This window comes from Dermacentor albipictus, chromosome 2 (assembly GCF_038994185.2).
Source record: "Dermacentor albipictus isolate Rhodes 1998 colony chromosome 2, USDA_Dalb.pri_finalv2, whole genome shotgun sequence".
NCBI lineage: Eukaryota > Metazoa > Arthropoda > Arachnida > Ixodida > Ixodidae > Dermacentor > Dermacentor albipictus.
In genome coordinates this window covers 125070694-125097076 of record NC_091822.1, presented here as the reverse complement: position 1 = coordinate 125097076, position 26383 = coordinate 125070694, and the positions used below count along the sequence as shown (strand labels likewise).

The window sequence follows — 26383 nt, the reverse complement described above, 5'->3', positions numbered from 1 at the left end:
TATGGGGTTTTACGTGCCAAAACCACTTTCTGATTATGAGGCACGCCGTAGTGGGGACTCCGGAAATTTTGACCACCTGGGGTTCTTTAACGTGCACCTAAATCTAAGTACACGGGTGTTTTCGCATTTCGACCCCATCGAAATGCGGCCGCCGTGGCCGGGATTCGATCCCGCGACCTCGTGCTCAGCAGCCCAACACCATAGCCACTGAGCAACCACGGCGGGTCATTTAGATGTTTACCTAAATAAGTCGTCAAGGCGAATTACTAACAAAGCGGTTGATGCTGATTTTGATCCAACCGATTTTCAACACTGTGGAACAGCTAATTATCCATAATCAACGCGAATTATTGAAAAACTTCAGCAGCCATTAGCCGAAAAATCGCAAATGGCTGTCAGATGAATTAAACGTTCAAACGCATACGCCACGCAGCGAGAACATTTCTCAGCGACGCTCAAACTCGGGTGGCTCAATTCAAAGTCTAGAGTTCTGGCTTTTACACCACACAACTCTTCTGAAGCAGACGCGGGTAACTGAACCCGGGCCTCATGCGTGTAAACCAGATACTCTATCCAGTATAGACCGCACCGGAAACCGTTCAGCGCAGCGGCGGAGGGCCTTTAGGCTATAGGCACGGGCGCACACAAAATCGGATGCGGCGCAGTAATAAAAACATACATCTGCCGAGTCTCGCGTCAGCGGTGCACTTCATGCGTCGGCGGCAGCTACGAGAGACACGTGGCTTTTTGCGATCTAAGACGCGCCGTTGCACCTAAGAGGAAACGATTGCTGTGAGATTGTCAAAAACCGACATTTTCGGCCTGCCAAAAACGGCTAACAATGACCGTATGGCAATCTTGGTTGCGTAAATTTAGCCTGTGACGTCACTTGCGAATGTTCCCGCGTCCGCATTCTTGTGTATTTATGTAATGTGGCTGTAACTCCAATATCTGTTGCACACACCGCCACCCATAACGAAGCTGAAACAATAAATCAGCGTGTGGCTTATATCCTTCTGTGCATGAAAATCTGCATCCTCCTTCAGGTTGACCTCGTATCTTTGTTTTCTTTCTCTCTCTCTTTCTCATGACCCAGCAAAAAGAAATTTACTTCGCGGAAGTTATTAAAAGATGTTTTAGATGACATGTGTACTTCTAAATTCAGGTGGTCAGTTTTTAAAAGGCCGCAAAACAATTTTTTTCACAAGTTCCAGCTAAGAATGTCCAGTATAGAGGACGGTTTTCCGCTTTCTAACAAGCTTATCGCACTGACATCCGCGTGCCAGCGCGACCGAAGACAAAGAAGAAAGGAGCGTTCCTGCACGGAGGCTTCATTGTGTTCCTCCGCATTGACTGGAACATTTATTGTCTACTCCTAGCATCCCTCTCACGGTCCTCATCCCTTGTAGAGTGGCGACGTTGTTCCTAGCTGTTTGGTTTAAGGAGCACGGCCGGCAAACGCCATGGCCACAACGAGCGCCACACCCCAAACGATGCAGCCAAGCAGCGAGGGATTCATTCCAGGTGATCGGTGACTGTTCCATATGTGTCGCTTTCAGCAAAGTTCAAACAGAGGACAGAATCGACTCTTCGCGTTGGAGCTTGTCAGTCGGGATGATGTGAACGCTATAGCCCACTTCGAAGCACTATAACTGTGATGATAGTGCCGCCCTCAGATGCGTTCGGTCCGGCTTGTTCGCATAGAGTTTGCAGAAGTATAAAAATTATACTTTCGCTTAAGTTCAAATGGACATGGGGCTTTTCTGCCCCTCCAAACTTATGAAACAGGTTTAAGGCCTTAACAACGATAAGTGCAATTCTTGAGGTATACGTTATGGGACATTTCCTTCATAGATTTCCCATCAACTGGCAGGACACAAGAGGTAGCAAGAGGAGGGAAAGTTTCTATATTGGATGACAACTGCACCATGCTATTATATCTCCTGTCCGTTGAATTAGAAGACCATTCTGGATTGTCTCGGGGGGCTACTCTTCGGTAACAACGCAAGGGTCTATACGATGCCGTTCAAATTGAAGGTCCTGCCTAGCTTAGTCAGAACGCCTGAATGTGGTAGAAATCCATCCATCTCGAAACTATAGGAAAATCTAAAGTTCTTTAGAGGCGCGAATTGAACTCTACTGAGGACGAAGGGTCGATCTCGCAACGGTTTTCGTCCGTAAGTGTTATTTGCTATTGGCGGTCCGCCTTTGCTAATGGCATGTCCAACGCGACGAATGCTTTGCACCTACTTTTAAGAACAATTCTAGCATAAGAACTAACTCCTTATCAACACGGGCCCATGCTCGTAATGCGCCTTGTAAAGGAATCTATACAGGAAAAAAAAAAGATAGCAACGTGGCTGCCCCCTCGCAGGCGAGACGACGAAGAAGAGCTCGACGACACCGGAGGCGGAGCTGCAGCTAAAGAAACGCAGCTTTCGCGATTACTTCGAGTTTCTCATGCCCGTCTACCTGCTGCCTTTCGTTTTCGCCGATAAGGTACGCACGTGCGAAAGTTCTGAGGCACATCGGCACAATATACTCGGGAATGTCATCGGCAATCATGATCAGCTTTGCCCTATATTCTGAGATAACAATGAGCGCTACTGCCAACGCACTGAGCCTCCCATCGTATAACTGTCTGTCACTGTCTTAGTCAGGAACCTATTCTCGAGACAGACGATGGGAGGAGCTTCAGAACAAGACCACTTGGGGGGATGCCCGGTATCAGCGCATACAGCAACGACGTGATTAGACCAACAGCCAAAACATTTGAAGTAGGCCTAAAGCTGAGCGATCAGAATAGTTATCAGAATGACCCGCCGTGGTTGCTCAGTGGCTATGGTGTTGGGCTGCTGAGCATGAGTTCGCGGATTCGAATCCCGGCCACGGCGGCCGCATTTCGATGGGGACGAAATGCGAAAAAACCCGTGTACTTAGATTTAGGTGCACGTTAAAGAACCCCAGGTGGTCGAAATTTCTGGAGTCCTCCACTACGACGTGCCCCATAATCAGAAAGTTGTTTTGGCACGTAAAACCCTATAATTTAATTTTTAGTTATCAGATTGAATGCGGTAAGCATAGCGAACCGCTTGACGTCACTGCCTTGATCACTTGGCCCTTGTATGTTTGAAGGTACTTCAAGAGGCAGAGAAGAACCGTACTTTTTTGTGACTCAAACTGTACGTTTATCATTTACCATGGCTCGAAGAGGTGTCATATTATGACCAAAACTCATTCAGCCGAAGCCAATTGGGACACTTTGCACTCGCCTCAAGCGTTGAAGGACCACTGACACCTAAATTTCAAACTCGATATGTTTGTCTTGTTTGATTCTCCAGCATACACAGGTACATCTGATGGAGTATTTATGGCGAACGTTGCCTAGAACATATTTCATTGTGCTGTTAAAGTGAACGGGAATGCACATTTGAGTTGGCAGCAGCTGCACCCGTCGCAATGGCTTAGCGGTTGTGGTGTTTGCCTGCTAAGCACGAGTTCGCGGGATCAAATCCCGGCCGCGTTTTGAAGGGGGCGAAACGCAAAAACGCCCGTTTACCCTGCATTGTGGGCACGGTAAACATCCGCTCACGGTCAAAATTAATCCAGAGCCCCCTACTACAGCGTGCATCATAATAAAATCGTGGTTTTGACAAGTAAAACCCCAAAGTTCACCATTCATTGCTGCAGTGCGGCGCTCGTTTCTTATGGTTTTCGGTGCCCGTTTATAAGTGACGTTAGAATATATCACAATTACCGAAGCTAACACTATTTCATCATACATAACTTAGTTTTGGAGGGTTTATGGTATTATTCTGCGATTGTCAGACACAGTCCTAATCATTAAAACATAAAAGTCGCAAACAAAAGTTAGCTGTCAGTGGTCCTTAAACTTAATCGTGAAGAAGATATGTATTTTGATGTGCAGAGCCCGCCTTGTGAGTGGATCGTTTGGTTGCCCAGTGTTGAAAAGTTATCGTCATCTCATTGAGCATTCGACTGTCATAGTTAAGAACTTATTTTGGCAACCAGATAAGCACTGCATCTCAACGCATTACTGTTGCACTTACACAGGTGTATCCAAATCCACAAACAGTTCCACGTGTGATCTGTCAGAACGAGGACAAGACAAAGCACTCATTTTGGTGCACCCTCTATTTTCGAAAAACGAACTCAACCTTAAGCAACAGAAGATAAAAATATTCGCTCAATCTACGGGTATTTTTTTCTTACGCGAAGCGGCTATTGAAAGCTTGGTAGCGCTGTAGAACGCCGTAGGTAGTAAACGCTATATCAATAGCACGAACAAAAGATAATTCCTTGAGAGGACGCCATCGTCGTTCATGTAGTTCAGCAAAAATTCACGAGTGAGCTCCTCTTCTTCTCTGTGTGCAATTTCTTATAGTGAGTGCCCTTAAATGTCAACTCCAATGAAATTTCACTTTGGTTAATTTTGTCATAAATGAGAAGTATTTATACTAGTACACTACCACTGAACCAAAGTTGGCAGAGCCGGTAATTGTATATTTGTTTTGTCAGCAGCCTTTAAACAGCACCTAAGTAGAAGATGCGTACACCTGCTGGTGTCGAATCATCCAAGTCCATGTCGCAAATTTCCGCACATCGCGTCCGAGAAATTTCAGCGCGCCGCGGGTGCTGTAGGCTGGCTATGGCTGGCTCGCGTAGCCGCGCCTGGAGAACCAGACACTGATCAGAATGCGTGCTAATGTGAGTGGTCTCCGCAGACTGAACTTCTCACAAGAGGGGCTCGTCGCGCCACCGTGCGGCGGCCGCAGTATCGACGCTACGTACCAGCGCCGCCTCCGCGACAACGGAGCTCATGCCGAGGAGCCCCTGCGTCGCTTCCTGCGAACGATTAGGGCTTTTTTATGCGAAGCATATTACGAGAGCTCAACCCAGCTCCTCAGGCGCGGCGGTGTCACCTTGAAACCACGTGACACCGTGACGTCACGACAGAGGAGAAGTGGCTTTGGCTCAACTCTTGCAAGACGGGCTGGGTGGGAATCGAACCAGGGTCTCCGGAGTGTGAGACGGATACGCTACCACTGAGCCACGAGTACGATGCTTCAAAGCGGTACAAAAGCGCCTCTAGTGAATGCGGTGTTGCCTTAGAAACGAGCTGTTTCTAAGGCGTGCGTCTCTTGCTCAGGCGCACATTTCGTTGCCGCGCCGAACGCTGCTTTGCTCGACGCTCACCGCGTCCAATGCGGGGCGCGTAGTCGCTGCCCTGTAGCCCATTGTCTTACACCCCTTGGCGGGTCGACGGGAACGCTGTCGCGTTCCACTCTTGAAGGCGAAGCAGTAATGCATGAGTTGTTTCCTCGTCTAGCCGAACCAAATATAGCCAAGCAACAGCAGTTCACCAGGCTAAACAGTGGTTCAACAACTAAAATAAAGGCTAGTATGCTTCGCATCCTGGGCTTAACCTTACCTAAGCCACAGCCATTTTTTTTTCAGTTTCAGTATTAAGAAATTGGGAAGACGCTTGAGCGTCGCCTTTAAGAGTGGAGCGCGATGGCATTCAAAGACTCCTTACTGCTTTTCATGCTTCCCGGCAACTGCCGCTTATGTAACCGTAAGGTTTCCCGGGAAACGCTGGCTGCGAACGGTGTGCACAAAGGCGAGCTTCCTGGTAGAAACGCGGCCTCTTGCGTGGGTCGATCTCCTGTTACTGTTTCGCAATTTTAATACTTCAGTCCGAGAAGAGCTAACGTAAAGGACATACGCTGTTGGTGCTTTTTTTATTATTACATTTGCTTGTGGGCGGCCGTTCTCAATATTCCGAGGAATAACTTTGTCAAGATCGAAAGACATGGTATGAGCAAATTTGGTGGTACAGAAGTGGTCGAGTATGCGTGGTTCCGAATTTGGTCCGAAATTCTTTTTGGCGAAGCGACGTCCAACGCGGAGACGGGACGCCACCGCCGGACTTTCTGCGACACGGGCTGCTTAGGGCCGATTTACGCTCGAGCTGCCCATCGCTGCAAGCCGCACCGCACGCTTGCGGTCGCGCGAAAAATTGCACGTATCCAGCACTTGTGCACAAATTACCATTTACACTGTGTGCACAGTGTATACCTTACACAGTGTAAATGGTAATTTGTGCACAAGTGCTGGATACGTGCAACTTTTAGAGCGACCGCAAGCGTGCGGTGCGGCTTGCGGCGATGGGCGGCTCGAGCGTAAATCGGCCCTTAACGCTATCGCGGTAAACCGGTTATTCTTGAGGCGTTCTGTGACGCTCCAGCTCGCGTTTAAAACGGCAAACGTTACACGTAGACTCTTCTGTATCTACATTATGTTTATGTTAAACTGAGATTTTTACGCCGTCGAATATATTGCTGCAGTTCACCTTCATATATCTCATATCTTACCACCACATAAACTAAGAACAGTTGTTATAATCACTAATCTCCACGCATATACTGAAGTACAGTCGTCTTCTCTTACACCGTGCCGATTCTGTAAAGTGCGCGTTTCAACACGACAACTTTCACCTCGTCTCATGCAGGAAGGCACCTGCATCTACTGCATCCTGCTGACCGTGGTGGGTCTCATGGGCCGCCTGCTTCCGCCAGCCGTAGCCGCCATGCTGCCGATCGCGATTCTGCCCCTGGGCGACGTTTATGACGCAGACGACCTGGCCGCCGAATACCTTGGCGTTAGTGTCTCAAAAGCAGTTCCACCTTTCCCTACGGGTGCTCTTGCTCTCACGGTTTCGTGCCGGCGCACGTCAGCACAGCCAGAATCCAAAAAATGTTCGCTGCTATCGTATGGTACGCACACGACAGTTGCAGAAATGTAGAGGCATTTGCTGCGACTTGGAATACATTTCGAAGAGTAGGTTGATGCTCACACTCTGTCTTTATATGCGTTTGCCATTGATAACATCTTAAATAAATGACAGTGCAATTAGTAAAGATGTTTGATCCTTCACTCACTAAAAGTCTAAACTTGTGTACCGAGGCAGAACTCTGCAGCGCTAGCAGATTTTCCTGTGTGCTTACCATACGAAGAGCCCGATGACCCATAAGAGCGAGGTCCGACCAGACATACGAATCGGGGGTCTATGCAAGTGCAGGTTCTCGGGCAACGACTTCAAAAAAGGCTTAGCGGTTGCACATTCGGCGTACGCATTCGGGTTATATCACTCGTGCCAATGGCAGCTTCACGCATGATCGATATGGCAGTTGAAGTACTGCTATTGAAAATCTGAAAACAATCATCGAAATTCGACAGCAGGCAAGTAATTTATGGAATGAGTGAACTGCCCAGCCCAGCTTTCTTTAGCACTATAGTATTTTTATTGCGATCCATAAATGACGAATATTTTTGTCATGTAATAAAGTGTAAATGAAGCCTCTTCTTTTCCCAACCGGCGCAGCCTGGTGTACTGACGGCGTCTGTCCTCTTCGCCGTCGCCTTCCTGGGCGACGAGACGACCGTGTTCTTCCGGCTGTGCCTGCACGTCATTCAACGCTGCGCCCTGCGGATGCAGCCGCTCTTCCTCTACCTGCAGCTGCTGGTGTTGACGCTGAGCCTGCTGCTTCCCAGCACCCTCATCGCGATCTTCAGCACCGTCTTCATCGACCGCTTCATCACCACCGTGCACAACGAGATCGTCGGCGGCGACCAGCGTAGCGTCGTCCGCATCCAGACAGCCAGCTCGTCGCCGAACTACGTGGAGGAAGTCCGGCGTCCGCTGGGGCGTCGCGGGAGCCGAGTCGCGAAACCGGAAAGGAGGGCCAGGAGCGTGTCCGTTGTCAGCGAGGTGGCAAGCGAGGCGTCTGGCAACAGCTCCTCGACGAAACAGAGCGGAAGGCGCGTGTTGCCGCCCACGCCGACGCACGGACCAGTCGATACGCCCCGAAGGGATGGAAAGGTAAGCTCCGCCATTGCGTACCACGTATGTTGTTGCGAACTGCTACGATGTAAAGCAGAAACATTTGCGTGACCAGTGAGTAAGTAGCCTGGTGGGTGGCAGAAACGTGGGATTCAATTGTTGAACTTCTCTTTCCCCGCACACCGCGGTTAGTCTAAAATTGGCCGTGCCGAATCTTACCGTACATGTGTGCACTTCTTTTGTCAGAGAGGCGCTTTTTTTTTTCGCCATTATCACGTCTTCCCAAAACTTGCACACTTCACAGGAAAAAAAACCAATTACAATTACAATTGCTTGATTTAAAAGCGTAATTGATTACAGCGGCCAATTACTCGCCCACAATAGCATTGAAAAAGATTAGATAGAATCATTACTTTTCCGTTACTTTCCCTTTACTATTATTAACATTGCACAAATACAATAAATAAAGAACGAGAAGGCCTGCACCTTTCGGTGATCACTCCGGAGTCCTTTACATCTTGCTTGTCTTCACTAATGATTGCTTTTCAAAATTTTATTTGATCATCTTCCGTAGTTTTGTAGTGAACACATCAGCAGTGACACAGAAAACTCGCGCTCAGTGTGCGCGCTGGAGGAAACGTTCTAACGTGCAGAAACGTTGCGCATTAGTGGGGTCGTGGTTACCCAGCGCTACTATACGGCCGTTTGTGTCCTCTACGAACCACGGCGCTTCATTATTGCTGAGATTCGGAGAAGCCGCCCCAGGTAGGACCGATGAAGAGCTGAAAAAACGTAGGTGGATCCCACGCAGCGTGGGAATCAATCTAAGCGAAGCTTTCTGTGCTGATTGCTTTGATTGGGTATAATTAGTGGCGATTTTGACGGTGCATGTTTAATTTATTCGACGTTTAGTCCAACACAGGAGTGGTGAGTGAAACGTTATCTTGCGCGTACCACTGATATGTACACAGAACACACAGGGAGAGGTGTTCGCTGCAGGCGCTGTTCGGTTGAAGACTGAGCGTTGTCGTTTCCTCACGTGGCACATCGCATCGTGACAGAAGCATTAAACCTTAATTTTATTATGGTGATGTACATGCTAAAACCCCAATTGGGTTATGTGGCATGCCGTAGTGCTGGACTCCGGATCAATTTGACACCGTAGTGCTATTTACCGTGGACCGAAATCTAAATGCACAAGCGTTTTACAGCGGAGCTGTATACCGCTACCGTCCAAGGAAATTTTCGTGTCGTAAGCAAACAAATTCCCCATACATGGGTCGATCCCGGAGACCGTGCAATGTTGGCCCGACCCCGCGGCGAAAGTGAAGCAGGCTTTAAGCACTCCCCATACGTGAGCCGGTCCCGAAGATAGTGCAATGCCGGGCTGACCCGCGGCGGAGGTGTAGTTCACCATTATGGGTCCACATACACGGCTTCGCTTGTCATCCTTCTTCACAGAGTGGAAGGGCACTAAGATTTATTTTTTCGCTCCCATTGAAATGCGACTGCCGCGGTCGGGATCACACCCGGGACCTCGAGCAATGGCATAGCCGCAGAGCTACCGCGGTGGGCACAGATGTGTTGATTTGACGTGCGACCGCTTCCGTAGTGTCTCCTAGGCCCTGTGGAGCGCTTTAATGCGGCTCTGCCTCTGTACAACCTGTGTAACTTGTCGGCCTGACAAATTTGCACGGTGCTTATTTTTCAGAAATAGGAAGAACACCCGTACCTTGAGCTTAAATTTATCGAGTTTGCCCGCAACCGCTGCCATGTCTATAGTAGTAGCGTTTGCTTGCCTTCTCACGTCACCTTCTCCCTGTATGCCCCCCCCCCCCCCCCACTCACACACACTTCTTGTATGGGAACTGCGAGCGAAGAGTGGCAAGGATGTTATTCACTTATTTCGCGACTGTGCTGTCTCCACCCATTCTCTGCCCCATGTCCCCCCTCCACGCTACCATCGTATCTAGCTAGCCTCTGGTCTTGCACGTTACCAGAAAGGTGAGCTCTGCGGTTTCTGCAATGTTTCTGCGGGTGGTCACGGATAACTACAGCTGTCAAGAGGCTAATGGGGCGATGCCGAGTGAGCTCCTTGTGCACATGCGACGCGATGGAAAGGTGCAAACGAGTTTCTTTCTCGCGTCGCCTGTCCTCTCTGTCGTGCTTCTGTAATGCATGCACACACTCTGAACCACCCCTCGACGCTGTGAGCCAGACAGCAGCATCATCAGCAGCAGCAGTAGTGGGAAAGTCAAAGGAAGAGGCAAATAAAGCTTCGCTTTAATATCGTGCGTAGAGTACTTTCTAACATCAACGTCAGAAGCGGCCATTGCTGTCCAGCAAGGGAAGCACCGGTTTATTTCATATGCTAACAACCGGTAGACCGTCAAGATGATGAATCTAATACATAGCGCCTGGGTTTGCCTATCTGAACATCTCGCATCCGCGAGGTCACTGCGTGGCGCGACCGTTGGCATTCCACCGTACAGCTCCCGCCAAATTGAAGCGCTCAAATCCGCGTCGCCCGTTGCAGCTTACCTGTCATCAAGAAACCAACTGGATACATGTAATTGGTTGCTGAAATATGTGAAACTTGAATTGCAGAGGGCCTTATTGAGTCAAAGAAATCATCTATTGGAAGAGTAGCATAAAATGTTATTTATCGCGAGTAAATGTTTGCATGTAGTTCATTACGTACAAGTCGGCTTTGTCCACTTAACGCAGAAAACTCCTCGCAAGACTTCCTTCGGAGCTTTGGGGCTACGGCGGCGCGAGGACAACCGCGAGAATGAGTGGTCTCGCTACGTTCCCGTGCGCCGCATCCACTCCTTCAGTTCGCAGAGCAAGCCGCCGTCGTCCATCCTGAAGCGCAACGCCAACACGCCAGAGACGTCGCCGCTGTCGTCGCCCTCGCGTCCGGGACAGTCGCCGGTGTCCTCGCCGGTGTCCGCCATCTTGCGGACGGGGCACCGAGAGGGCAGCCTTCTGAACGGAGCGCTCTCGGCGGCCGCGTCGCCGCAGCCCTCGCCGGGCAGAGAAGTCTGCCACGATTCTCGCGTCGAGCCGGCCTCCGTTGGGACGATGCTCACGGCACCGTCGTCCCCGCCCTCTCCTTTCTTCGGGTCTCAACGCGAAGCGCCGCTGTCCAGTTCGTTGACTTGCCCCGGCACAGCGGACGCTCCTACCGCTCGGAATGGCAGCGTCGCGTCGTCGGCGCTACGGCCGAGCTGCCCGAACCTGGACGCGATGGTGCCATCGCCGCCGACGGCCAAGTGCACGAAGGGCGATGACGCGGCGTCTTCTTCGCCAAAGTTTCTACCGAAAGCGACAGCGAAGCATGGGCATGATGGTCGAGGCGGTGTTTCGCTTCATGCGGTACGCGAGGGCAGCCTGCAAACATCGCGATGTTCTTTCTTTGCAAGCAGCCGCCGCGGTTGCTTAGCGACTGTGGCGTTGCACTGTTGAGCTCGATATCGCGGGTTCGATCCGTACCGTGGCGGCAGCATTTCGATGGGGGGCAAAGTGCACAAACACAGATTTAGGTTCACGTTGACAAACAGCAAATGGTCAAAGTGATCCGGAGTCCCCCAGGAAATCGTGACTGTGGTGCGTAAAATCCAAGAATATTTTTCCTCGTTACACGTGCCTTGCTCTATGGCCGTATGAATCGGCGCGTCACAATTTAACGACATTTCACGCTGGTCACTTCATAGAGACCCGGTAGTCCCAACAATGCGGCGTAAAGGCCCTAAATAAGCTTCAGTACTATAGGGTAACCGGCTTCAGCCGGCTCCCGCATTATTGCATGTATATCGTGGGCTGTTTTCAAGACCGTCAAAACCGCGGGCTTCTCAAAACCGCCATACTCAGGCAAGGTTTCAAACGGGCTAGTCATATACGGGCAACATAATAAAGTAGCTGGTTTAATTAAAGACAAACGGGATCCTTCATTCTAACTGCCCAAAGAAACAGCTTCGTTCAAATTTGTGTTGTGATTCTGGAAGTTCACACAAGTCTGTATTCCTTTTCACGCAGCGGGAACCAATACACTGCGAACGCTGCTGGAGCCACCGGTTCGAAATACTTGTTTCCGTGCACGCTCAACCTAAAACGTTTTCCTGTCGACTTGAGCGGCTTTTGATGAAGATTATGCTGATGTACTGGGCAACACCAAATAAGAAAGAAAGGTTCTCGCATTTTGCACATGACATGATATTTTTACCGTAACCTATAAAAAAAATGCAGGCAAACATTCACAATGCGAAATTTTATCTTATACTGAAGCAAATAGGTCGACGTAGTGTAAACGATAGCGCGGCGCCTACAGAGACGTCTTACCTGCAAGCACTGGCAGGCACTGCAACATCTCGAGCTTTCCACGTACCGAAAGCCCTCGATCATTTTCAGGCTCGACACCGGCACCATGCGTCATCGGCCAACGATAAGCGGAAGACAAAGCGAGTGGCTCGGCCGTCATTCGACAAGAAGACCGAGACACAGCACGAATTGCGGCGGACGTCTCAGCCGAAGAGCGAGACGGCGCCACCACCGCCCAAGGCTGCGGCGCCAAAACCCGACCCGTCGCCCGAGCCAGTGCCGCAGGAGGCAACAGCGGACCAGCCCCAACCGGAAGCAAAGCTGGAAGTGCGCGGTGTTCTCAAGAAACGAAGTCCGCAGTCTCAGCGCAGCGACAGCGTGTCCACCAGGTCGCCGGAACCGATCACGCAGGTCGAGAAAGACTTTGGCCTCGGGGCACAGTGTCCGCTCCCCGAGGCAGGACCCGAGCGACCGGCCACCGCGGGGCGGGGCAACCTTAACTCACAGCGCGCTTCCATGAGCGACATGAAGTCGCCGACGGAAAAGGGCTCGAGTTCCTGTGAGCGCTCCTTCTTTCTTGTTTTACGCTATGTTAAAATTAAATTATGGGGTTTTACGTGCCGAAACCACGATCTGATTATGAGGCACGCCGTAGTGGAAGGCTCCGGAAATTTGGACCACGTGGGGTTCTCTAACGTGCACTGAAATCTAAGTACACGGGTGTTTTCCCATTTCGCCCCGGGCATCGAAATGCGGGCGCCGTGTGGGGGATTCGATCACGCGACCTCGTGCTTGGCAGCCCAACACCATAGCCACTAAGCAACCACGTTGGGTTTACGCTATGCTTTAATGATCGTATTCCGAGCACGAGGTCGCCGATTCGATTTCCGGTCTTACCTACCACTGTCCAATCAGAGCAAATTGATGTAAAGGTGGTCGTGTAAAATGCTTTGGGTGTACATTGAAGAACCCTATGTGCAAAAAGTTATTCCGGAGCACCTCACCACGCCGTGTCTGATAGCGTGTGCGTTGCTTCGGAAGGATGCTTCAACCCGATATCAGACAAAGTCAGTTAACGGTGTTTGATGTCTTGAAGCTATGCGCGGGCTAGAAGAAATTCTTGCTAGACTAGTTGGTGAATTACAGCAACGTTTATTTTTCTCGCCACCCCCCCCCCTCCTAGAAAAGATCACTGTCGACACAGAAGAGACAACACAATCGTTTGTCTTTTTTCTCATCTGCTATAGTTGCCGTTATTTATGGCGCACAAAAAAGCACATGAGCATCAACGTACTACGCACGGCCCTTGGGTGGGCCCTCATTAAGCGACCTCGAAATACCAATTCTCCACTCTGAATTGTTTGTTGTGAGCTGCAGTAGGGTAGCGCTGAAATGTTTAAACCTCCCCCCGTCGTTGTTTCGTGCATTGTCTGACAAGTGAACTGCCCTTAACAACATGCTGAAAGAAAGTTATCTGATTGCGGAAGAGCGCAAAGTACTGCCAATGCAGTTACGCTGTTGCCTATTGCTTGTCGCAATTCAATGAGAACAATCGTATCGACTTTGCGCGGATATTTTTAACCTTTTACACCATCTTCAGCTGATCTTCTACAGTTATGCATGGAGATAACCTCGACGATTTCAGCCACAAGAAGCTTTCTAGAATCCGGTAATCTCGCCTGCCTTTGTGTTACTTGTTTATTGAAAAATAAGCTCAAGACAACACTGGCATACATTAGAAAGACTCGCAGCTTTAGTACGTAGGACAAAGATATTTCTCGAAAAATATTCGTACAGTATGTCATTATTCAGCAGAACAGTACCCTTAGGAACTGCGGTTTCTTAGTCGGTTTGATACTGTGTAGAAGATGGCGGCACCTTCATCTTCGCAGTTAAAAAAATTACAAAACAGCTTCATTCCACAGGCGAGCCATCTGAAATTCAGTCGCTAAAACGCGCGATGAGTGGCGAAACAAGTATACCGCTGCATGTTACTCTACGTATGCAAAAGCACGTAAGCAGTCGAATAACGTGAGACGGCCAAAGTTTCTTTTTTCTTTCTTTTCTTTTCTTTCCTTTTTTTCTTTTTTTTTCTTTTTTTTTCTTTTTTGCAGCGTGACATAAACCACTTTATTCCCTTTTTCGACTCTTCAGAGATCATACAATAGCAACGTGTTCTGGTGCGGTTTTGAGCAAGTTTCATATTCTTGATCTGCTGTACTTGGGTCGCTTCTCTCAGTGCCCGTAATTTCTTCCAGAAGCCTATAAAGTCTTGGAAAAGGCATGTCATTATACGATTTATTCTTTCGTTAACCATTCGTCATTATTAGTCATTCGTCATTCGTCATTATTTTCGTGATTTCCTTTGCATTTCAGTCATCACGGGAGCAGAGCAGCCGACGTTGTCTCTGCGCGTGCGAGCGTAAGTTCCCCGCTTGCTTTTGTGACCTACGATTGCGCTCACTAGCTGTCTTCTTGTTTTTTTTTTCCTTCCCGTTCGCGCAGCCTCACCACCGCTGTGCGCCCTGCGTTCATCGCCAGCGCCGCCTACACCGCCATCCTTGGGAACATCGCGAGTTTCAGCACGCTTCCCGCGCGGAAGACCGTCCTCGTCACTCTCGGCTGGCGAGTGCCTCCACTAGCTCTATATAAACTATACACAGGGTGCTTCAAATGTGTTCTAAATGCTTTGAGAGTAAGGGAAGGTATTTATAATTGAGCGCTATCCTCGGGTTCACCTGCACCACAGAGGCCTGTATTTAGAATGAGTCGAGGTAGTGATTTAACAAATCCGAAAATTAGACTAACTTTTTTTAGACTTGAGGTGCCAAAGGCACCTGTGTCGAAACCATGCGACACGTCATCCGATGGATCAGAAAGGTGGCCACTCCGACTGTTGGGCGGCGGGTGGGGGAGGGGGAGAGGTTGTGCGCCTGATGGAAATGCTGGAAGCCTAATGACATCTCGTATGAAATTTGCCGAGTCGGATCGGTTTTACGATGGGTCGATACGACGATGGGCTGTACACTTTTTACGCTCTCGCTTTAATGTGCGTGGGGTTCTCACGTTTTCGTCACGTGTTCGCAGCCGCGACGAGCAGTGCCCGGTGAGCTGGTTGAGGTGGCTGGCCGTGTCGATGCCAGTGGTGCTCACCTGCTGCGCCATTTCATGGACGTCCATCTACTACACCAGCCTCGTCAGCTAGTGAGCGCCGATTTCTATGTAGCAGATCGCTCAATTTTCTGTCTTTTCGGGCGAGTGACTGCACATTGCCATTGATGAGTAATCATGATTAAGAAAGGTAAATGCACTATACTTGGCAAGATTACAATTGACCTAATGACGACACTGTTAAGGAATCACGATAAAGCAAGGTTGAAAGACCAGTTGAAAATGATCTTCTTGCATCACAAACTTTGTGATTACGAAGCAGGGGAAATTATGTTCTCGTTTATTTTTTCTAAAATTTCTTGATAAATGTTTCCCTAGATATTTTTTATCTTTTGTGCATCTTCGTAACCACAACATTTCCCAATGTTCTATCAGGTTTCTTAAATGTTAAAGTATAGGTCGCTCCTGTCAGCTCCCTCACAACAGACGTGGGAGGAGCTGCTCAGAACATCGGATCAAAAACTACAAAAGCTCTCGTTGCCTGGGCCGAAAGGGTCACTTCTCGTGAGGGGCCATCCTAGGACTCAGGCCTGTCAGATCATAACTGAGCAGAAGCTCAATAAAGTTGTTACCACCACCTTGTTACCAAACGTATCATTTTTGATAATTAAAGTTTGATAGCTCAAAATGTTTGCTTAGGCGCGGTAACCTTCGCCTAAAGCCCATAGTAGTGGTTTTCGTACACTGGAGTGGAGTTTGAGTTGTGAATAGTACATAAAACCAAAGAATAATCATTAATATTACAAAGCTAATTTATATGTAACTCGGACATCATTTTACAATTTTTATTGCCCTTTCTATGGCCGGAAATGAAGGTGAGGACGCTGTTCTAAATTTTGTCTATATGCAATGGTTTTCGAGCTTTGTGTTCTTAAAATTGTCTTGCATTCTGGAATTAATGGCAATGCTTTCATATATGTTAATACTTATGTCATCTACACCGCGCGAACAAAGGAAGACTCGCCCGGAGCCATCATTTTCGCAAGTAGGCTTGACTTCTTCAGTGTCTTTGTCAGGAATGCTCATCAGGGATATTCGTCATCGTCAAGCGTTCAGAGTCTTGTATTCAGTATCCTGATAAAAACAAGGGCCATTGCCGAAACGTTGTGTCCAAGCTGAGCTTTCCCTCGTTTGCACAGTGTTGATGACTTTCTTTTCATTGTTCTGCGAGCCCTTCGTTTTATTATTACTTTGTACACTCTTATTCTTCATTGTGAACGTACATCTTTTTTTTTCAAGAAATATCATAGCCAGCTTTCACGGAAAATCATACATACCTTTCTGTTGCTATCTTCGATGAGATGCGGAGGATTATTTTAGATACATGAATTCTGACAATGATTCGTAGTGCAATTTTGCACGTTGCCATGCGCGCGCATGCCACTTTTTCACTTAAAATGCATGTAATTTCAACGCTACTGCACTTCTGCAGGCCGCATTTCAGTTTTCTTTTATACATGCGCCCTATAACTTTCATTTAGACGTTCCTATATGTGGCACTAGGCAACACATCCACCCGGGTGGCGATTCGCTGCTTCGTAGCTTTTCTGCTTCATAGCGGGTAATCTATTTCGGTCACTGAAGTGAGCAGCTACGTATATCGTATTTGACAGTACCTAGGGAAGTGCAGCTTGTTCTGAGACCAATACTCGACAATAAAAACGGTTCGTAAACAACAGCACCGTTTCACGGTCCCTAGAATGCCCCTAGACAGAATGCGTTATTGCTCGTACGCTCTTAAGATAACGTCGTGGTGGCTCTTACCTCGTTGTCACACTATTTACTAATTTGGTAATACTGCCGTGCGTAACGGTAGAGTTAGTAACAATACTGACTAAGCAAGATTGTCACTGTTACTGATGGGTCTCAGCTATCAATTACAAAGGCAGTTGGCACCCCCCTCGATACAAATTTAATAATTTACAACGAGTATGTTGGACCAGCTCAGGTAAATTTCAAAATGGGTCCGATATATGTCTTATAGGCTAGAAACTGTGTCCGGTGGTGCTAACTGCATTTTATAATTGGTAGCTTAGACCCGTTATTCTTTTAGAACATATTACCAATCACATAAATAAGTATTGCAGGAAACGCACAGGGTCAAACAACAAACATGTGAAAGTCGCAGTAAATATGTAAAAAATACTAAATAAAAGTACACAATCTGTATAGCCATCATAATTAGTACTAATATCAAAGTAATAAATATAAAGAAGGGTTAAACATGTATATCTATATATTCCAGCAGTTGTTAAAACGTTGCAAAGAAGGTTAGCAATTCGGTGCAGTAACATCAAGTGAAGAAGCGCGCAGCAATATTTCATAATTGAAAACAAGCAGTTTTCAAGAAGCGACAGAACTATTGGTAATAGTGGGAGTTATGGCAAGCGGAAAAAAAGAGTATATAAAACAGCCAGTTTAAAAACTATATACCTCTAGGGTGCATGAATGTTTAATTCGTGTTATTCTGGTGCTTGCGATGGTAATGTATTTGGAAGTATTAACGTTTAACTTATTATGAATTAACTAGTGCAGTAATTTTAACCGTTGGAGTGTGACTAGGTTTTGTATTCAGAGTATAGCGGCAGTCTTTAGTTGAGTACTTGGAGAATCTGTAAGTCTATATTTATTGAAGATGTATCTAATTGCTTTTTTTTTACTCCTTTTGGCATGTTAATTTCTTAGTCGACAGAAACCAAGCTGAGATAGCGTATTCTAGGGTTTATGTCACAAATGCTTTATAAGCTAGTAATTTAGTTTCGCGTGGAGCTTGGCGTAGGCAAGAAAGAAAGAAAAGAAGAAAGAAAAGTCAATTTAGGGCGGTTGAAGTAATATGATTAACATGGGAGCCCTATGCAAAGTCAGACGTTAGTGTGAGACCGAGATGCCTGTGCTCTGGGACTGCTGGCATGGGGCCATCGTTTAAGGTGTAAATGAACTCCTCTGCGTGGTGTTTTCTTGTTATTCTCCAAAGAACAGACCTTTTTAATATTGAAGGTTATTTGCCACTTCGTACACCACACAGAGACTAATTTCAGTGCATTTTTTAGGATTACACGGTCATGTGGCGAAGTAATTTCTTTATATATTATACATTCGTCAGCGAAGAGTCTTATAGTGTACAAGTCGTTAATATCAAATAAAAATAGTGAAGATGCTAGAACACCACCTTGGGGCACACCAGTGGTAACCTGAGTTTAGAATTCGAAGGGTTAATCTGCACAAATTGTGTCCGGTTAGTTAGGTAGACCTTTATGCACTCTATAATGGGGCTCTTCGCGAAAGTGTGCTCAAACTTTAACATTAGTTTCTGACATGAAACGCAATTGAATGACTACAAAATCGGGAAAGATAAGGTCTGTTTAGTTTTGGTTGTCTATGCAACTGGAAATATCATGTATTATTTCGATTACTTGAGTGACTGTGGATGAACATTGACGAAAACCATGCTGAACCGGAGATGAAATGCGGTTTTCTTCGAGCTAAATCTTTTTACGTTTAAGGATAATGTGCTCAAGTACCGTTCGTAACTGTGACTACTTTATTGAGCCAGTAATGGTGTTAACTATATGCCGTTACCAAGTGGTCCCAATACAGGTCCCGAGACAGTCTTTGACTATGGCACTATAGGACCTCCCTCTGCATACTAAACACTTTTGGTGTTTAGTGTCTGTTTGGTGTCCACAAATTCTGAATTTGTAAAACACAAATTCTGGTTCTGATTCTGAATTCTGAACGCGGCAATACCGAAGTAGTAAATATAGGTGACAATTAGGTAGTAACTACACCCACCGTTTTTAGAAAACTGCAGGTCATCTTTTGCTAAATAAAACGGTTGTCGAAAAGTCAAACTGGCACATGCGGATAATGTCCCTGAACGGCCGCACTTTCCGCTTTACCAATAGTCAACTTTTTGTACTCTTTTCGCACTAGCGACAACAGCATCGACGAGCAAACGCACAGAGACATGTCCAAGTGCGCCAAGGTCCGTCACCAGAGCATGAAGAGGCACACGTGAGTAGATCAACCTAGCTTACTTTTTCGCTCCTGTGCACTGCAAACTTCATGTCATCGAATTGGCCCTTACAGTATTCGGGAGGCGTTGCTCTTCTACTGGCTGGTCGGAATACCTGCCGCCTCCAGCGCTTATGCAGCCCAGCACCCCGGAAGGTCAGTAACAGCAAGTTGATCGCGCCATAAGCTGTATACTAGCAGGAATACATTTCGAATAAGGGCATGGATGAATCATACAGCGAAAAAAACGAGATATGTCCCACACCGAGATAAAGCATTTCTACCGCAAACGCACCCCTTTTCCCCGCTTTCCCACCGCCGTGAGCTGAGTTATTCGAGCACGAAACCGCAGTTTTATTCTCAGCGCTGGCGAGCTCGCACGTATGTTGTTAAAGTGCCAAAGCTTTTATTTAATTAGATTTAGGTTCACGTGAAAGAGTACCAGGCGGTAAAAACGGGTCCGTAGCCTCCCCACATGAGTCACCTTTCAAAAGCCGCTCGCGTTGCTTCAGAACTATCATTGACTAACTAATCCGTTCGACACTGCTCAAAATTCGCAAGATCGCCGTTCTGCATTAAGAGTGTCGGTAGGTTCCCTAAGGAAATGAAAAGTACTCGCCGGCGCAGGTACCTAGAGGGCCCCTTCCTGGGTCTCACACTGCTGGTGCTGAGCACTGCGCCAGGACCAGCGTGGCGCCGCTGCTGGTCCCTTCGCTTGCTGTGCTGGCGGAACCTCTGCTCTCGCATGCCGTGGGACATCATCCTGATGCTCGGGTCCGTCATGGCGCTCAGCAGGACGGTGGAGGTAAACGACTGCTGCAGCTTCTCGAGTCTAAATCGACCAAAGCTCGCGAGTTCAGTGCGGGTTTTTATGGCGCCTGCAATCGTCCAGACACTCCAGGTGTCTGCGCTCACGCCGTCAATTATTCAGAGTGCGATGGCGCGCGCGCGGACCACCCGCCAAGTCGTGGAGGTCACGTGATCTGCTGAGTTTCGGAAGCGGGACGCAGACGATTGGAAAAGGGAGCGATAGCACGGAACGTTCACTTCGGACAAGCGAGCGCACAGCTATGCTGCCGGCGCTCAATGCGCCGGTGCTGTGACCGGAAATGGTCGTGGTTATTCAGTGAAACTCACTTCATGTGTGTCTTTGGGCAAGTGATATACCCCGCGTGTTTATATTGTATGCGAGTATTTACTGCGCTACAGCCCAGTGTTTTACAGACCATCAAATTACGAACCTCACTTCATCGTATTATCCTAGTACTTTGCTATTGCTGTTACACTTCACGTTCATGTTTGTATTTATTTATCGGTTATATATTTCTTTAAAGTAAGCGTTTTCACGTTGTAGTGTTGCAAGCGCCTTATTTTTGATGTTTGGTTATTTTTCTTTATGCGTTAGAGTAGCGTCAATGGGGTGGAAATCGACGGGAGTAATTCGGGCATAACGACAATGTTAAAGGTATTACGTACGCAACAGACTATGTAATACGAGCACAAAACGTGCACAGCACGTCTATGACACGAACGTGGTAACAGGCGTGGCGTTACACGCGGATACCTTCGCGAAACGCGCTAGAACACCGACGCCTTTTGTATGGGTTTAGAAGAAGCAAACGAAAAGTTCAGCAATTAGCAGGTTCCATTATTAGACAGTACTGTAAGCATTATTAGTGTTTGAATGTTCATTGCGAGAACATGTGGTAATACTCTACGTGGTAAGATCCGTGCATAAAGCACGGCCTATATCAACTCGAGTCGGTCTACCAGAGAAGATGATAAGCACCTCTCAACGAAAAAAAAAATTGAATGTGTCTCAGAGGTGCCTTTTATTTTCTTCTAAACCCTTAATATTTCGGTTTAAGGATGTTATGATTCCGTTGAACTTTGCCGAATAAAAATGCAGATCATGAGGTGTAGCCGACCATTGCATTGTTTTTGCTTTGGAGAACAGGAATCAGATAGCTTCGCATTGCTTTTAATTGCATGAACAAGATGACGCTGTGAACAAAAAATAACAGCCAACTCCACAGGACACAGTTACCTAAAGCATGAGCGATAACTTGCAAATAAACATGTGGCATTAGAACTCTTGTGTCAAGCCTTAATAAATCCACGTCTGCATTACCGGGGTGCAATCTAGCTAGTATTGTTATTTGTCCACTTGGCCGACACAGTGTATTTCTGGTATGAGCTTAGCCAAATATTTTACGATGATTAATTACCCACTTCATCTAGCGCTTCAAACTCAAAATTTTAAAAATGAAGTTGTAGAGCCTATTCAGAAATATATACACAATTTCTTTCCACGATGATAGCTGCTGCCATATAAACTTTTTTCTGGTTTAAAGACAGCGAACGACATCAGAAAAAGATACCCCATGACAAGTGCTTGCACGCAGTGATAATAATACCATAAAGCATACTACCAAAAAAAGATATCAAAGCTGCGCACAGGCCGAAAAGACTGACAGGCTGAGTAGACCGCAATAAGCAAAAATGATAGGTGATGGTAACACCCGTCGTCTGCGTTATATCGCCGTTGGCCGCCAAAATACCCTCACCCCTTACGCTGCCATTTCAGAGAAAGAACGCTTACAGAACTTCAAAAATCGCGATAAGTTATTTATCGCATATCGCATGACTCCATTTCCTTCATTGGTTCAGAAAACAAGAGTGGAAAAAGTGTAAGCTTGGACTGCTGGATACCTCTCCGTGGCTCGAGGCTTGTTCACGCCTTCGGTCATGGTTGGGCATCGATCATTCATTCGTACCTTGCTTGAGGGCGCTAACGTCGCTGCGCCCTACCGTCTACGCATGTCGTAGTTTCGAAAGCTCACGCGCTTTCTTTCAAGACCGGAACAGTTCAAATCACAATTGGTATCAACGCAGAAATATGTTATCTAAGTATTTCTCAGTAAGCTCAACAACTTCTATATTGAATATTTTGCGAATATTGCAATACATTAAAAGCTTGTAATTTAATTATTGTTAGTCACCCAAACTTAGTAAAAGATAGTTTTAGTTGCTCACGAGAAAAGTTAATAATACTGACTTAGTTGCGTTCTCGTAACGCACACGTGAATTCAAGGATTGGCATAAGTAAGTTAACTGAAACAGCATGTATATACTGGGAAATCCAGTCCATGTCCTGGAAATCATTGAAAAACACTGTCTATTGCTCTGTCCGTTGTATTATTGATTTATTATATGCAACTGCTACACCACCTGACCTGCACTTCTAACACTTTGAAGCCATCAATTTTATTAGGTGTTTCACACAAACTTGTTTCTTGCACTCATACGATATTTTCTACGGCAGAAGTACCGACTGGTGGAGGTTGGTCTGGCCCAGCTGGACGACCACTTCTGGGCGCAGCGGTCGGCTAAGTCCAGCCAGTTCATCCTGGTCAGCGTGGCGGCTGTGCTCTCAGAAGTCGTAGTCGGCGATTCTCTAGCAAGATCCATGGCGACCACGGTGGTTCGGGTGGTGAGTTATACGTTTTTGTACCTCCTATGGTCGATCCTGAACAATTGCAAAGGGACCACTTGAGGGAATTGGTGCAGACGCACGATAAAGAAAAAGACAAGAACACGTGCTGAGCAAGAGCAGAGCGCGACATGTGCGCTAACTACAAAGTAAAGGTTCGGTGAGGAAACCAGATATAAAGTAAGCTAAGCCCGATCGGCAGCAGAAAATTATGCCACCGAAACTAAGTTCATCGGTATTGAGATCGTACGTCATTGTCAAGTAACCCTGGCTACGAGTTAAGGAAGACCAAGACAGGAACACGAAATTGCACCCGTGCGCATTTGTCCGGTTCAGTGCCAGTCCATGCCCAGTGCCCGTCCTCTGCACTTCGTGCACGTGAAGGGCTCTGAACATCAGAGCACTTGCACCACGAGTGTATGTCTTGCTCATCCGTTTGCCTTACTTAGCACTGTAACCGTCTCTTCTGGGGCAAGCGACCAAGCAGCACTGATATCGACAAAACATCTGTCATGAATTGCAACAGACATCTTGGAAACAAAAGGAAGCAAGCTGTAACATATGAACAAAGATTTTGTATTCTTTTGTGACTGATCACGATGCCTAAGAGGGATAAGAGAGCTGTGTAGCAGCGATTAATAGCCGTAATCACGAAGGCATACTGTCAAGTGCGAGCAAGCCACGGTCTTCATTTCCCAGTTCTGCTCCGTTGAACGGACAAGAAGACAGAGCCGTGTCTGCCCAAAGTACAGGCACGGTAAGAAAGTCATGGGATGTACGTGGGATCTGAGCACAAGAATATTTCCTGTGCCTGGACAGACAGTCTAGACTTCGGGGCCTGCATTCACAAAGCGCTCTTAACTTTGAATTGCTCGTCGAGGATGACGCCGAGGATGACGAGGCCGCCTTTGACGAAGATAGGTCCTCCTATCGAAACATTGGCCAGCCTTTCTGAGTCACCTTATCCCTGTTTACAAACTTTATACCACAGTGTGCTATTCCATCTGTCAGCCCCTTTCTTGTTTTTGTACTCGTAAGAAGAAAGGCAAGCCAACTTTGAAGCTGTATATATAAGGGAATGACAAAGAACACTTACAAATGAAAAGCATTGGGAATTCAATCCCATACACGTTATGCCTATTAGTCTGCGCGATCAATGTAGTGTTGTGTTTCAGTGTCTGCAAGCTAAACTAGGCTGATAATTGACCTTTTCGCAGAAACTGTATTCATATGCAGTTTCCTCGAATGCAGAATGTATGCTATTCGCTGTTGAGCAATGTACCGGTGACAAGGCCTACGTCAGGCAGATTACTCTCTGTCTTTAGCATTGGTATTCACGATATTCACTGCGTCTAAAACAAACCTAAATAAATAGGTAAAGAATTTGACCATGCTTGTACCTGTAGCCGCATGACAATGGCATCTTGTGACAAGCTCTTAACAAGAAAATTGAAGTTTCGTCAGTTCCATAGGTCGGCGTACACACTCACGACTGTATTGACTCGTCATCGTTCCACACGGATTTTACATGCAAGAGGTAGCACGAGTGCGAACGTGAATGAGTGCCGACGTTTCTAGCTGAGTGAAATTGACTACGAAGATTAGTGAGTGCCCGTTAATGCGAGTCTGACCACAAGCAGGGACGTCGATTTTCCTATGACGTGACTATGAACTTGGCTAACAGTCGATGAGCGGAAGCGGACGTATGTATATGAGTAAGTGTCGGTGAGTATGACTGACTGTTCGTACGAACGTGACCGCGTGCCAACGAGTGTGAGTGCGCATGAGTGTGATAAGCACTGCGAAAATATTGTGTTAGCGGGTGAGTATGAGGGAGCAATGACTTATTGTGCCGTTCAATAATCAGTTCATACTGCCGTCTTCGCAGACAGCGAAGTCGTCGGCAAGCACACTTTGATGCCGATGAAAGTGCCACGTCATTGGAGGTGCATGCACAGGCAAAAGGTTTTGCTACTGAAATGCATTCCAGAATTATTTACAGGCAGAAACTCCATTTTGGGTGTTAAAGCATTCAATATCGCTCAATGTGGTCAGCGTTTTCGCGGCAAAGTTTGCCTTTGCGAGAATTTCTCATGTCGTACCCGGGAAACATGCGCAATTACCAAGAAAGAACTTCTATGGCCATTGGGCACGCTATAAGGTTTATAAATGTATTCGTGCAAACCTACAGATTTGAGTTAAGCCTCCAAGGTCTTTAGCTACAGAATGCATAGGTAGATCATCCCGGGCCTTCAGCATTATGCTCTCAACTAGCGTGGTTCTTTGTGTAGACCTACTAAGAGGTGGAATAAATGCTTGCGACATACTTGGTCACGATTAATTAAGAACATCCACTAACGAAAACCATCCGTTTGTGCATCAACGCCGTACGCAGGCGGTGGTAACGGAGACCCCGGTATCGTTCTACGTGGTACCGGTGAGCATGCTGGCCTCCATCAACATCATGCTGCCCGTATCGCTCCCGGTGCTGATGATGCGCGAATACTTGCAAGCCAAGGGCACGCAGATGGTGAGGTTGATGCCGACGGGTACATGCTTTCGCCTTCTCGCTTCTTGCGATACTACATAAGGCTCTATTCCGACGTACTTATGGCGTCGCTCCGACATTGGCGCAACCATTTCACGCTACACCGCAACCTTGCTGTCATGGTGCCCAATATGCATATCATATATTGCACTCTATGCTACACGAAGGGTAATTTCTCTTTGCCTCGGAAAAACCCACTTTTATTTCCACTTAAAAACCATGACATGGGCAAGACGAACCGATTCTTGATTTATTTAATTTCTATGTTTCATTGCATTGCACCGTGATATTGTGCTGCAGAAACGGCCGAATATATTGAAGAGTGGGGAGAACAGTGTACGTTGGCCCGTGCATAAATTCTGTAGTCATGTAACTGTCGATGCATTTCACAGGAAGACACCGCAGAACCTATAAGTGCTGTAATCCGAAGGTTAACGAAATTTTATTGCAAGTGCTTGGACGGAAGATAGCTTCTTTTCACTTTATCGCTTAAAATCACCTCGACACCTTCAACAACAAAAAATCAACAAAATTAACAAACAGTAAATTAATTGGTAATTTGTTAACAATGCTTGCCTCCACTCTCATCCGCAGCTGGCCTACGGCGTTCTGCTCAAATGCACCGCCGTTGTCGTCATCTCCATCTCCATGAACACCATCGGCCTCTTCATGTTCCAAGGCGACCAGCCACCCATGGCGCGAGCCTTCTACGTTATCCGTAATGCCACCGACGCTGACAGGGCAACCCTGTGATACCCCGTTGTGCGATTTGTATAACATCCACTGCTCGCGTTTTTATTTACCCTCTGTGATTAACTGTTCGTATTGAACGCCTTCTTTCATTGGTGCGAGATGTGTCGCCTTCGCAATGAGTTCACTAACGCGGTCCAATTTGTATTCACGTGCGCCCTTTCTTCATTTGTTTATTGTTGATCGAATGCACCCGAGTAAGGTAGGCTTCAGGTGTGCCGCA

At 47.1% G+C, this 26383-nt stretch overlaps 1 protein-coding gene across 3 annotated transcripts; it reads left to right on the top strand.

Moving 5' to 3' along the window:
• The first annotated feature begins 1316 nt into the window (after nucleotides 1-1316).
• Nucleotides 1317-26383, top strand: LOC135910725 (uncharacterized). Of its 3 annotated transcripts, XM_065442764.1 has the most exons (15): nucleotides 1317-1524; nucleotides 2375-2499; nucleotides 6533-6682; nucleotides 7406-7903; nucleotides 10592-11242; nucleotides 12275-12743; nucleotides 14561-14606; nucleotides 14690-14809; nucleotides 15272-15388; nucleotides 19289-19369; nucleotides 19445-19525; nucleotides 19997-20174; nucleotides 22695-22862; nucleotides 25258-25392; nucleotides 26005-26383. In XM_065442764.1, exons 1-15 carry the CDS (start codon nucleotides 1464-1466, stop codon nucleotides 26161-26163), a joined length of 3039 nt encoding a protein of 1012 aa, XP_065298836.1. In that variant the 5' UTR covers nucleotides 1317-1463; the 3' UTR covers nucleotides 26164-26383. The 3 variants fall into 3 exon arrangements, with proteins under 3 accessions (XP_065298836.1, XP_065298837.1, XP_065298838.1); XM_065442765.1 differs by lacking the exon at nucleotides 2375-2499; XM_065442766.1 differs by lacking the exon at nucleotides 10592-11242.